Here is a 13,268-nt window from a genome sequence, read left to right as displayed (position 1 = left end):
CCAGATACTTTGTGTTTCAGTGTATCTGAGATGATGAGCAAGTTCTTTGGTCCCTTTCTGATTTACTGTCAAAATGAGGTCAGGTTAAATCTGTGTCAAATTCTAGGTCAGACTGAACCTTAGACTATTGTTTAGCTTAATTTTTCTCTAGTACTTAAAGTGAAAATAACTTTAAAAAATATTTGCAAATGGAGGAATTAAAAAATGGATTTATGTTCTCGTACACTTCTGAGGGATGAATAGAAAAGTTGCAAAATTCAGACTTGTGTTTTGTACCACTTCACCCTTCCATCCCAATCATAGTCAAATTATTTTAATATTTTTCCTAAAACTAGACTAGCCATGTAGAAAAAGCATTTTTTTCCTACAGTTTTAATATTGTTCCAAGTAATATGATATGCCTACTCCTCCCTTTTAATAGAGATCCATAGAATATTTTGTCAACTTTACTGCATTTAGAGTTCATCTGGAAGGTGTAGGAAAGCTTGTCCAGTAAGATAAATATGAAGTACTGATTTCATTATGTTTATAGTAGATTTTGATTATTTTTTTTTTCTCTTTACTGGAGAGGAAAAATATAGGGAAGGCATTTTCCATTCTAACTTTTTAATGAACAGCTGTGTATGTGGGGGAGAGTCATCTTCTCATGAAGGCTTAATTCTGTGTGCTTTTCTGTTCCACATTTTAGTAAACCTGGCAGTTAAATCCAACCACCTCTTCTTAAATGTCTACAATGACAAGGCTTCTTTGGAAGTGCATCCAAGAGTTAGTAGAGTACTAATAGCTGTCAGGTTCAAAGCAAAACTAGTAATTAAATCTTCTGGCCTATCATGTTAGAAATGTATTATTTCCCTGTTTTCAGCACACAGTATCTCCTGTATTAGTATGAATGGATCTGATAAAATATCTTTTATCACTATGCTTTGAGCTTTTCTGTCTTTGTGAAATCATGTCGCTGCTTTCTGTAAAAAGCCTTTAAAGAGCTTCCCACATCTGATCTGATAAAAAGTGTCTTATTGTTGTGAACCAGCCAGTTGAGTAGCTGTTCAGCTATGGAAACCTTAATAACACTTGCTGTGAGAAAATGGTGTGGGATATGTAAGCCAGAGGGAAGGAGGGGAAAAGGCTGTGGCGGATGGGTAGCTTCCTCCTCTGTCAGGGAGTCCATGGGAATTTCATCTCTTGGCTTGAACGACAATGCACTTAGGCTGGCTCTGCACAGCAAGGAGCTTTACCCAGAGCTCATATGTGCTTCTTCCTTCACTGAGCTGTATGTTTAAGTTTTGCTGAAGTGTTCCAGGATGTAACTCTGTGTGACCTCCCTGGCCGAGGGACCGCAGGGTCTCAATTTGGTTGTGGCATGTAAATACCTTGCACAGCAGAATTTCCCTTTGATGAGTGTGTTGCATCCCTGGCTGCTGTGGGAGTGTTGCTGCTGAGGTATCTCATCTTTCACCCTGTGCCTCTTCCCTCTGTGGGTAGGGGTGACAGTGTAGGACCATATGAAATGCTGTCTCCTGACAAGGATAAGGAGGCTGGTGAGGACATCAAGTTTTGCATAATCACACGTTGTGACCGCCATAAGTAAAGGTGAGAATCCAAAGCTGAAATTCTTTTGTGTGCAGATAACCTGTCAAACCTCATCTTCTTCCCTATGTGTCCTTTAGCATTTGTCCTTGGGACCCTGCGGCTGCCAGGCTGTGAGCTGCATCATCAGCTCTGACAGGATGGAGTGGAGAGAGATGAGTTCATGGCCATTTGTGCCTCCTAGCTACTCTTGGCTGACACAAAAATCAGATGAACCATGGGCTGTCACACAAATGTAGAGCAGATCCCATAGCCTTTCCTTTCACATCTGCTACTTGTCCTGTGCTGAGACTGACATAGGTTTCCTAATTCTGCCTGTCAGCTTGTGGCTCTGTACAATAGAGCTTTCTTGTTGGGAAAACCATTACAGCACGTCAGCAAAAGAGTGCCAGGTGAATGGAGCAGCAGCTGCCTGTAAAATATAAACAAGTTAGATGTCTGTGAAAATAAAACTGAAAATCAAGATGCTTCAGGACTGGGCCTGGAAAAGACATCAATTAACAGTTTAATTTTTAAGACAGAAGCTTTAAAAAAAAAAGCCAATTATTTTGTTTATCAGTCTGTCATTACCTGATTTTAATAGTCAGTAAGTAGCCAGTAAGCAATTATTTGTTTCTGATGAGTAAAACCAAAGGTATGTATGCAGGAAGGGGCTGAATTCAAACAGATTTCTTGGTGAAAAGTTTTCTGGACATGGGGCATGGGGGACTGCATCCTGAAAAACATCTACTCAGCAAAAATGTTAGGGATCAGGCTGGATGCAGAACTTTTAAGGGACCAGTGCACCGTTGTAGGGAGAGAGGAGAGGTCTAATTTAATACTTGTTTAATGGAATTTATAAAATAAACATATTTCTCCTTGCAATGCATTAAAGGCAGTAATACTTAAATTCTGTATCTGATCCTAGTTTTCACTAGGATCTTTAAAAGGTCTTTTAAAAATGTGCAGAAGGTATAATTATCAGTGGTGAAAAAATTCCTGGAAGTGAATGTGGAAAGGGTGAGGTGTGAGCAGCTTTCTTCCCCCCCACCCCTTGTTTTTATTTGTAGTTATTTGGATCCCTGTCCAGATAATTTGAGGACAGACTTCTTATCATCCAAAGACAAATGTCTAATAACTATCAAATGGATTGATTTGTCAGGTCCATCTCTGTGAGATATTTCTGTGCTGGGGATGGAGGACAAAACACTGGTAAAAAGTGATCAAGAGAAAGTAGGCTGAGAAGGTTATTAAAATTATGGGAAAGGAGTTGTGGGATATTTTTTACATTAATTGAATAATAAATCAATAAAAGGGTTAAAATAGCCCAACAACATGTGGGTGAGATGACCATTAGTTATATCTCATCAGAAAAACTTCTTAAAATTGGATTTACTTGGTTCAAGCCCAAGAAAAGGAGGGACATCTTGAGTGCCAGAATAAGCATTTTAGTTGTTTGAGAGATCAGAAGAAAGACTGCACTTTGTTTATGTTATGCATGTCCTTTCTACAGGATTTAGACATACAACTTCTTATTGAATATAATAATCATCCTGCAGGCTGGGGGACTGACAGTATGCTGGCTAATCAAGGAAGAGCCTCTTGGGGAAAGTCTTGCATGGGAGGGGAGATAAGAGGTTTGTCTGTTCCTGTGTAGAGCTTAACCTAGTAGCTGGATAACTCCAAGGAAGTGTCGGAGAGAAGGGTTGAAATTTCTGGTTTGGATAAGAAGAGAGGCTTTGAATAGGAGATAATTCTGTGAGGTCCCTCTGTAGAGAAGATAACTTGAGTTTTTGTGGCTGGAAGAGGTTGCCCAGGAGCAAACAGGAGAGAGAAACAATGCTGGTAAAATCTGTTGGTTTCCTCAAGATCCCTCCAGCCTTTAAACGGTAGAAGTGGGAGAGAGGGCCCCAGGAAGGCAGTGCTGGTAGAGCAATTAGTGAACTGCTGACTGAGGTGCTGGCAAGGGCAAGGTTTTAAGAGGAAGAAAGAGGTCAGGTGATGCATAAGTTGGATGAAGCTAATGCAATGACTGAGAGTACTGGATGGGACAAGTTTGGTGCTAAGGAAGAAGGGCTGGCAGAAGAGCTGAAAAATGTCTGTCGTAAAGGTTTTGGAAAAGGAGTTTTTAAGCAGCTGACCATACCCTGACAGTATGAGAAGAGACTGCCTTGACAAGAAAGTATATTGTACTGGCTTTGTTACTCTCCTTTTTTAATTTATTTGCTTCCTTCTCTCATTTACAGAGTGATAGATATAGCTAGAAACACTGGCTGAAGACCTAAATGGAAAAGTGGCTGTAGCTCTTTAAACCAGTACATTGCCTTTCCCACCATTAGAGAAAGTAGTGGATCTCCTGAGGTTTCCAGTCCAGGGCAGGTCATGTGCCCAGGCTGTATTTGTTATCCACGTACAAGTTGCTTGTACTTATCGGAGTACTTGGGAATATGTAATAATTTGTGGTGTTCAGGTTAAAAAATCAAATGGCCCTTCTGAGCCTAAGGAAGCAGTTTTCTTGTTTTACAAACAGTTACACCATAAGGAAAACAGTTTGTTTTTCCTCCTGAAATGTCAAGAGAATTTAGGAAGAGGGTAGTAACATATTTTGTCAGATTTCCTAATTTCCAAGCAAGATTTGTTGTAAAGAAGTAGCGGGAGAGGGTTGAAGTGAGGGGGGAGCCTCTTTTCAGTCAGAGCTTCTGACTGAATAACTGATCAGTAGCCTAGAATGTTAGTCATATATATATGAGCACTTTTCAAGTATTGGTTGCCTGAGTAATAGTAACTACTCCTTGTTTTTCCTAAAAGTATGGTACATGTTTTTCCTATATCACATCTCCCTCTAAATGGAAATCAGAGTGGAGGATGAGAATGTTTCAGGAATTAAATGTGTATTTCTTGAAGCATTCCTTAACATTGGGAACTTCTTTAATTACAAATATTTTTAAATAGCATGTTGTCTAAAATTTAGGATGAATAAAGAAGACTGGAATCTAGTGTGTTTGGTTATAAACTAATTCCAAGCTGCACTTTTTTTTTTTTTTAGATTTGGTAGCAAATGGCAGGTTTTATGTTAAAAATGTACATACTCAGTTGGGGATATAAGTTTTCTGAGTATTTGTTGGAAAGGAACTGAGCTGATGATTTATCTCTGAGAAACAACACTGTTGGATAAGTCTGAAAATGGGAAATAGCTTGCAGTGAAAGTAGGACTACTGCCAGTTGCTATGTTCTGAATTTAAAGAATCATAAAACTGTTTGTTGAAGATGACCTTTAGGATGATCAAGTCCAACCATTGACCCAGTACTCCCAAGGCCACCACCAAACCATGTGCCCAAGTACCACATTTACACGTCTTTCAAATACCTCCAAGGGGTGGTGATTCCACCATTTCCCTGGGGAGCCTATTGCAGTGCTTGACAGCCTTATCAGTGAAGATTTTCCTAATATCTAATCTATACCACCTCTATTGCAATTTGAGCCATTTCCTCTTTCCTGTTGCTTGTTACCTGGCAACAAGCTCATTTCAGGTAGTTGTAGAGAGCGATGAGATTCACCCCTCATAGCTTCCTTTTCTCCAGGCTAAACATCCCCAGCTCCCTCAGCTGCTCCTCATCAGACCTGTGTTCCAGACCTTTCACTAGCTTCACTGCCCTTCTCTGGACCCACTCCAGCACCTCAATGCCTTTTCTTGAAGTGAGAGGCCCCAAACTGGACACAGGATTCAAGGTGTGGCTTTATCAGTTCCAAGTATGGGAAGTGATCATTACCCTGCTCCTGCCCTTGGCCTTCCTGGCTGCCTGTGCACGCTGCTGGCTTGTGTTCATCTGGCTGTTGACCAGCACCCCTAGGTCCTTTTTCACCAGGAGCTTTTCATTTCACTCTTCCCCAAACCTGTAGCACTGAATGAGGGTGTTGTGACCCAAGGGCAGGACCTGGCACTTGGCTTTTTTGAACCTCATAACACTGGCCTTGGCCCATCAATCCAGCCTTTCCAGATCCCTCTGCAGAGCATTCCTACCCTCAGTGCTTCTGCCCAATGTGTTGTCATCTGGAACTGACTGGTGCACTTGATCCCCTCATCTGGATGATTGATAAAGATATTAAATAGGACTGACCTCAGGACTTATCCCTGGGGATCACCACTTGTGACCAGCCACCAGCTGCAGCAACTCCATTCACCACTACTCAGTGGGCCTGTCTGTCCAGCCAGTTTTTTACCCAGTGAACAGTACATCTGTCCAAGCAATGAGCAGCCAGTTTCTCCAGGAGAATGCTGTGAGAAAGGGTATTAAAGGCTTTAGTAAAGTCTAGGTAGGCAACATCCACAGCCTTTCCCTTATCCACTAAGTGGGTCACCTTGTTCCAGAAGGAGATCATGTTGATCAAGCAGAATCTGCCTTTTATGCTGTCTAGGGTTAGTCCTGTACATGCTGCTTGAAGGCACTCAAGATGATCCTCCATGATCCTCCCTGGCACTGATATCAGGCTGACAGGTGTGTAATTCTCCACATCCTCATTCTGCCTCCTTTTATAGATAGGTGTCGCATTTAACTTCCAGTCACCTAGGACCTCCCCAGTTAGCTAGGACCGCTAGTAAATGATTGAAGGTGGCTTGGTGAGCGTGTCCACTAGCTCCCTCAATACCCTTGAGTGTAGATCCAATCCAACCTCGTAGTCTTGTCTGCATCAAAATGGTGTAGCAGGTTGCTGACCATTTCACCTTGCATTATGAAGGCTTCATTCTGCTCCCAATCTTTGATCTTAGAGGGCCGGGTAACCCAGAGAGCAATTGACCTTATATTAAAAACTGAGGCAAGGAAAACATTAATACATCAGCCTTTTCTTCAGCCTTTGCCACTATATTCCCCCAAATTCAATAAAGGTTGTAGATTTTCTTTAACCCTTCTTGTTGCCAATGTATTTATAGAAACTTTTTTGAGGTCTTTTATGACAGTAGCCAGAATTAGTTCTAGTTGGGCTTTGGCTCTTCTCATTTTCTCCTTGCATAACCTCACTACATTCTTGTAGTCCTTCTGCAAGTTACTAAGGTCATAATGTCTCCTTCTTTGGCCTCCCTTCTTATTTCAGAAGTCAAAACCTGCCTTTTATGATAGCTATGCCCAAGACAACCTCCAACTATCATATCACCCATAAGCCTTGTATTTGTGAAAAACAGGTCCAATGGAACACCTCTGCTGGTTGAGTCACTTGCCAGCTGTTTCAGGAAGTTCTCCTACACAGTCCAGGAACGTCCTAGACTGTTTCCTCTCTGTTTTATTGTATTTCCAGCAGGTATCTGGTAAGTTGAAATCCCCCAAAACAGGGCTAGTGATCATGGTGCTTCTCACAGCTGCTTACAGCATATTTCATCTACCTCTTCATCCTGGTTGGATAGTCTGCTACAGACTACCACTAGGATACCTGTCTTATTGACTGTATTGCCCCTGATTCTTACCTATAAACACTTCACCCATCAGCAAGCTCTATGTAGTCAAAACATTCCCTGACCTCCAGGGCTACCCCACCACCTTTCCTTCCTTGTCTTTCCCTTCCAAAGGATTTAAAGCCATCCATTGAAGCACTTCAGTTCTGTGGATCATCCCACCATGACTCTGTAATGGCCATCGTCATAGCTTTCCTGCTGCACAGTAGCTTCCAGCTCTTCCTCTTTTTCTAAAGTTCTTGATCATGGGGGCTGCAGCTATGTAGGGTGATAGTAAAATGGGAATATTCAGATTGGGAAATTCAATGCTAAAGACAAAAATAATAATAGTAAAAATGTCTTGTGTAATGGGATTAATCTTTCCAAGCTGCTAAATGCAAACTGATCCAGGAAGTGCAGAGAGTTGAACAGGTTAGGAGGTGAATTTTGTCTGTTTTTACTAAGACTGCTTGTGCTACTGCACGGTTTAAAAAGCTTATTGGCAAAATGGAGCTATTAGTTCCGGGTTCGTACAATCAATCTAAATAAAGTCTGACCCTTATTTTTTTTCTTTCAGGCTTATCTAACACTACCTTGAGCCAAATTCCTAGACTGGTTGGTGCTTTCTCATGGAATCCCTGTGACTGACAAAGGAGAGATTGTTGTGGTAGGCGTTTGCCTTGACTGTCTTGACAACACTTGGCCAGGGCACAGGCAGATACAGTTTCCAGTACAACCACTCTTTCATAGGACTCTTAGGCCAACAGGAGCTGAAAGAGGGGAGAAAAAGAGCCTGAGATAGATCTTATAGTCTTTGGAACTGCTGTTGTGGTTCTTCATAAAAGTAGAAGCCACATAGCCTGAGGTACTATAGAGGCGGGAATTTGTTGAAGTTTGCTTTTAATTATGGAACTGTAGAATGAAAAGTGTTCAGTTACCAAAGAAATGTAGGAAAACAACAAACTACATTCTGGTTATCTTCCTAGCAAAATCCAAGTCACTGAGAGACTTGTTTTGCTGTAGCTTGACAACTGTCTGAAAAGTGCAATTTTATGGTACTACCTAAAATGGGTTCACTAGGCTTTTATTTTTAAATCTCAACATATATATAGACATATATATATATAAAACATGTCTCTTTATTTCTCTGTAACAGAGCCTGTTTTGCTTGCATATATGGTTCTTGATTTAATAGTTCAATTTCCCATGTACTCCATATGTCCCATATACTCCATAGTCCAAATAAGGAAGTGAGATAAGAGTGATTTCCTTTTCATGGTGACTACAGTTCGATCTGTATTGTGTAGCAAATTATTGATATATTTGATCGATGTGTTTCCAGTCAGTAAAGAAAAGTAGTAAATATTTATTTTAGAAGGCAGTAAAAGTTCTGTTTAAATAATTTAAGCCACTCTATTTCTCTGTGGTTTGGAAAAGATCATCCTGCAAATATCACTAGATCTGCAAGTACTGCATTATACTTGCTCTAATCATAGAATCATAGAATCAGCTGGGCTCAAAAAGACCTCTGAGATCATAAAGTCCAACCCTTGATCCAACACCACTGTAATTGCTTTTATAAACTGTGGTTACTAACATGGCTCTATGCAGAAATAATGACATTTTTAGATTCCTCATTTCCTCGTGAATTTCTGTTGGTAGCTTTCCATTTTCCTCAGCAATGCTACCTTTATAAGCATGCGTCTTCAGGAGGTAGTACTGAAAAGTCATATACTTTCAGGCTTGCAGATTAAATTTTTTTTCTCCTTTTCTTTGGAGCTCATATTCTTGGCTTAGTTATCAAAATGTAATGGTGTTTTTGCTTGACTCGTATTGATCACAGTGATACCTTGGAGTTTTGATATTTTGATTTTTTTTTTAATTTTTGTAGATCTTAGAAGTAGTTATGTAGTAAATGTAGATTTTAGAGTAGCAGCAATATTATCCCTTTACCCTTAACACACCAGCTCAAACCCCTGTTACCCATTCCCATATCAATTCCCTAAATTCCTTAGCCTGTTTAGTCTCTTTTTCAAGGCAGAACATCCTAACCCTGTGCAAGAAGATATAGCCATAGACCCAACAACCTTCAGGCCTAGAATTCTGGAAGGCCTCCAAGGACGTTACGTGCTCTGAGGAAGATGAAGATGAAGATGAAGAAGAGGGGGTCCCAAAACGCCCCCAGACCCAATTTCCAAGAGGCGTGGCAGGGGCAGAACCTGGGTGGTGGCAGGACGGGGATTGGGCGAAAATCATTATAAAACTGTGAACATCTCAATTTCGGGAGGGTGCACTGGGGTATTCTAGAAAGCCCGGGGGCTCATTAAACCTTTGTATCCTTATCTCCTACCTAATTTGGCTTGGAGTCTTTTTTCCTCACAACCATTTAGGCAACAACAGGAAAAACCTCTTTTGAAAACATAATCATGGCCTCATTGGCTTGTATTTAAGTATTGAATTTTTAATGTAACAAGCTGTGTGCTCAGCTTGAGTAACATGTCTTAATGTAAAGAAGTACTTCTTAATTATATGACTAGTTGAAATATTTTTTGTCTGGATTTTTTTCTTCCCCTATTTATTACTAAGTGGAAAAATCTGTACTGCCACATCTTTTTTTTTACTAGCAGAAAAACAAAACAGGAGGCAGTGAAGAAAAGATGTAAATTTCATTTAAACCCAAAATGTCTGATGCTATATTCCGTATCCCTTGCTTAAAAAGCAAATTGACATTAAAAAAAAAAAAAAGTACAATTTCATTGTATTCTTCTTTAATTTAACTAGTTGATTTCAAATATAAATACAGAGAATTGAAAATTATTTTTCTTGTGTCCCTCACAGTTTGGGCTAAAGCTAGTTAATTGCTTTTATAAACTTTCAGCTTACAAGTAATAAGCATTTTGCCTACTTGTTGAAAAGTTGTAACAGAAACATGTAATTCATCTTTGATACTTAGAAACTTAAAGAAAATTTCTATAATGAATGGAAAATGGCAAGTTTATACATGTCTGTCCTTTTGGTCAATTATTTCTTTTTAGCTTAAATAATTCCTCTCCCATTGTGTGATTTGCATTACCCTGAATCATGTGTATTCAAGGAGTGACTATATCTCTTCTTGATCTCCATATGTGAAACAAATAAGCCAAGGTCCCCCAGCCTCTTTCCCTGGGCTCAGCTCTTCACTCCTCCTGTAGAGTCCCATGCCTTTGGGCATAGGGGTTTGCCTCTGTACCCATTCTCCACCATGTTCTTATCAGCACTGCAGCTGGTTCTCACTGGTTGTTTAGCGTTCTGTTGGGGTTTTTCTAAAGATCCTCAAACCTCTTCAGGCACCATATCCCAGTTTCTGAAACTCAAAGGGAAAAACGTGTGTGAAGTACTCTCTGGAGCTGGGTCAACTCTCTTGGAAAGACATGCTTAGCTGTTCTGTCTTTTTTTCTGAAAGAAACAAAAACCTCACTTGAGTATGGCTGTTTGCTGTTGTTTCACATTTGCCAGAACTTCTATGGTATTTCATGGACTTGGATGATCAATGTGAGAGCAGCTCTGACATGTTGTGCACATACGTAGCTGAAATGTGCCTTGAGCTTTTCAATCATTCTGCTGCCTGCCAGCCCTGTTTCACTGAAATGGCTCTGAAGGATTACTGGAATGGAGCATGTCCTGGCAGAGGTCTGTATTGGAAAATATTTGTGGCATATGGATGATCATGAGGTATTTGTGTAGTGAACAAGAACATACCATACATAGCTCAGACGATTAATACAAAGCACAGGAGTGTTGCCCTCTGATTTTCCTTGTCTGGCAGGCAAGAGCCTGCCACTCCTGTCAGTGTGGGCATAGTGGCACAACTAATTGAACCTTACAAAGTGTCTAGAGAAAAGCTTGTACTCTTGTCATCTTTAGAGATGCTTTTGTAGATGTAGCTTGCTCCTGCTCATTAGTAGAGAGAGAAGGGAGCAGATGGGGAAAGTCAATGCTTGCCAGTAAAATGCAAAATTCTTCTCTAATGATAGCGTTGGCTTGAAATTGTGGGATTTTCTAATAGAGTTGTTAATTTTGTCTCATTGTTTGTAACCTTAAAATAGTTATAATGTTTTATTTCACTGTGGAAAGAAGCAATCAAAATATTATGGCTTTGCGTTAGATAAAGATGTTTTCTAAGTAACTGTCTGTAACCCTAGTGGTGGCTGAGACCTCTGTAACTGAGTCAATGTACCATAATTTAGTGACAAGCGTACAGTGTGGGTGATCAAGCTCCAGTGATACACTAATAATTATGGTGATAATGATGTTATGTCTCATAGCAGTAGTCAAAGGCACAGCTTGGCTTGGTCTGACTTAGAAAATGGATAGCTAAAATGAAATTTATTAAAGATGTAAATACAATCTGCCTACATAAGTCAAGTAGTGCTTTTTTAACCTGTGACTAGAAGACAGAACTGCATTTTGGAGGCAAACTCATTCTGTAGCGTTGGCCACAAAGTAGAATTTGGTTTTAGTTGTAGTTTGTAAAGCAGCATGTAAAACTAAACTTACCAGCTTTAGTCACAAAAAATCTCTCCCCATTGCAAAGAAGGGCTTGAAGTTGGAAATCTCCCTCAGTAAGGAAAATTTTTTAAAGTAAATTAGCTCATTCTCAAGCCATCTGCATTCCTTTTGTCTAGTTCTTTGTATATTTGGGTCTGCTTTGTGCAGAGCAACATGGAAGTGGTTCTGACCAGGTATGGCCGCTCTGTCTTCATGCTTTCTAATTCTTAGTTTTGCATGTCCCACTATTGCTGCAGAAGAACTTGGCATCCTATTATAATAAGTAGCTGTAGGTTACATTTTTGAGGCTTTGTTTCAAATACTGTAGGGTTTTTTCCTTCATTTTTGCAGTTTTGGTGTTGCTGGATTGTTGTTTTTTAAACGTAGTATTAGCTTCTAATAAGTTCAGATTGAAAAAGATGTTTTGGAGTTCTACTCTACACCAAAACCTGAATGATTGTTATTTCTCTCTTCTTTTTCAGTCTGTAGAACAAAATCTGGCTGCAAATGTTCACTTTTTTCTTTGCAGATTTTACATATATGTGAAATTGACTTTCTGTATAGTTTGTCCCAAGTTCTGTGTAACTGGTCACCTTTCTGTTAATAGGTGATTGCAAGAGTTAGTGGAATTGGGGATAGTTCTTTTCCTCTAGTTCAGCAAAGTGAGAAGGGAGTAGAGGACACTGACTACTGCAGATGCACAAAGCAACAGGGAAAACCAGTAGGGTTCCAGTACTTAAATGTGTTGGAATGTACTGGCCGTGTATGGAAATAGGGAAAGAGGCACAAGTCAAGACAGTTGTCTGCTGTTGTGTATTTTGACCTTCATAAAGTTAGGCAACCATTGCATACCAGTCTTTTAAGCAATCATCTGACTTGTGCAAAAGGGTCTCGTTGATGCATAACAAAGTTCCTGAGCTTTCACAAGCTGTCTTCCACTTTTTCTGCTTCTTTTGTATGCAGTGTACACAATTTAGGTACAGCAGTAACTGAGAAATTTTCCTGACTCTAGATTCAGACACTGCAGTGGGGCTTTTAATTTTCTCTGATCAGTTTTTTGTTCTCCTGTTAGTGTATTGGTCCCAACAGGGATTGATAGCTCTCTCCATGTTTGCTGTCATCTTGGCAGTCTTCCTCCTATCCCCAGGGGTTAGAAATTATGTTCTTCCTTTCTTCTGACTTGCTTTTTGCATGTCTCAATCCAGTTTCACTTTCCTATAAAATTTGCAGGTTGGCTTGAAACAACACTTCAGGATAAGAACTGCCAGTAGGAATGAAGCTGCTAAAGAGCTCTTCATCTCAGAAAGGAATTGTCCACTTCATCCCTTTCATTTTTCATCCTGGCAAAAGGCTGATTTACAGCTTGTTATACTGATCAGCTCTCCTTTTAATGTCTTTGTCATATCTTGGAGTGCTTGTTCCCATTTCTGTAAAGTCTTGAGCCCAGGCCTGGGGAGAAAACAGGTTGGTGGCTGGTCTGTCACAGGCGTAAGCTGAGCTGCGTAAGCAAAGTAGTTTTCTCGGTCTTCTCCAGGAACTCGGAGCTCTCTCAAGCCTCACTGCTTGCTGTTCCAAGCACAACAGCCACTTTTCAACCACACTTTCTTTAACCAAAAAGCAAAACCAATTGGCATAGAAGAAAACATTTCGAGTATTAGTAGAAAAGGCAAGAGAAAGTACAGTCTGTGACACTGGATAATTATATTGCTTTATGCAGTACATGCCACTTTGCCTGCTTTTTCCATCTGC

At 40.1% G+C, this 13,268-nt stretch overlaps 1 protein-coding gene across 3 annotated transcripts in view; it reads left to right on the top strand.

Moving 5' to 3' along the window:
* Positions 1 to 13,268, top strand: part of RNF144A (ring finger protein 144A) — a 63,681-nt gene that overhangs the window by 10,776 nt on the left and 39,637 nt on the right. Inside the window, exons 2-3 of one of the 3 annotated variants that reach the window (XM_027890510.1) lie at positions 7,570 to 7,659; positions 12,750 to 12,862. The exons of 1 other annotated variant lie outside the window; for it this stretch is intronic. In XM_027890510.1, the coding sequence (XP_027746311.1) occupies positions 12,793 to 12,862 (70 nt within the window). In that variant the 5' untranslated portion in view covers positions 7,570 to 7,659; positions 12,750 to 12,792. The remainder of the gene's footprint in view (positions 1 to 7,569; positions 7,660 to 12,749; positions 12,863 to 13,268) is intronic. One more of the 3 variants, XM_027890511.1, reaches the window with a different exon arrangement.

This window comes from Empidonax traillii, unplaced genomic scaffold (genome assembly GCF_003031625.1).
Source record: "Empidonax traillii isolate 1590-97213 ecotype Southwest subspecies unplaced genomic scaffold, ASM303162v1 scaffold291:size1517763, whole genome shotgun sequence".
Lineage (NCBI taxonomy): Eukaryota > Metazoa > Chordata > Aves > Passeriformes > Tyrannidae > Empidonax > Empidonax traillii.
Note: the sequence above shows the minus strand (reverse complement) of the source record. Positions and strands in the feature narration are given on the sequence as shown.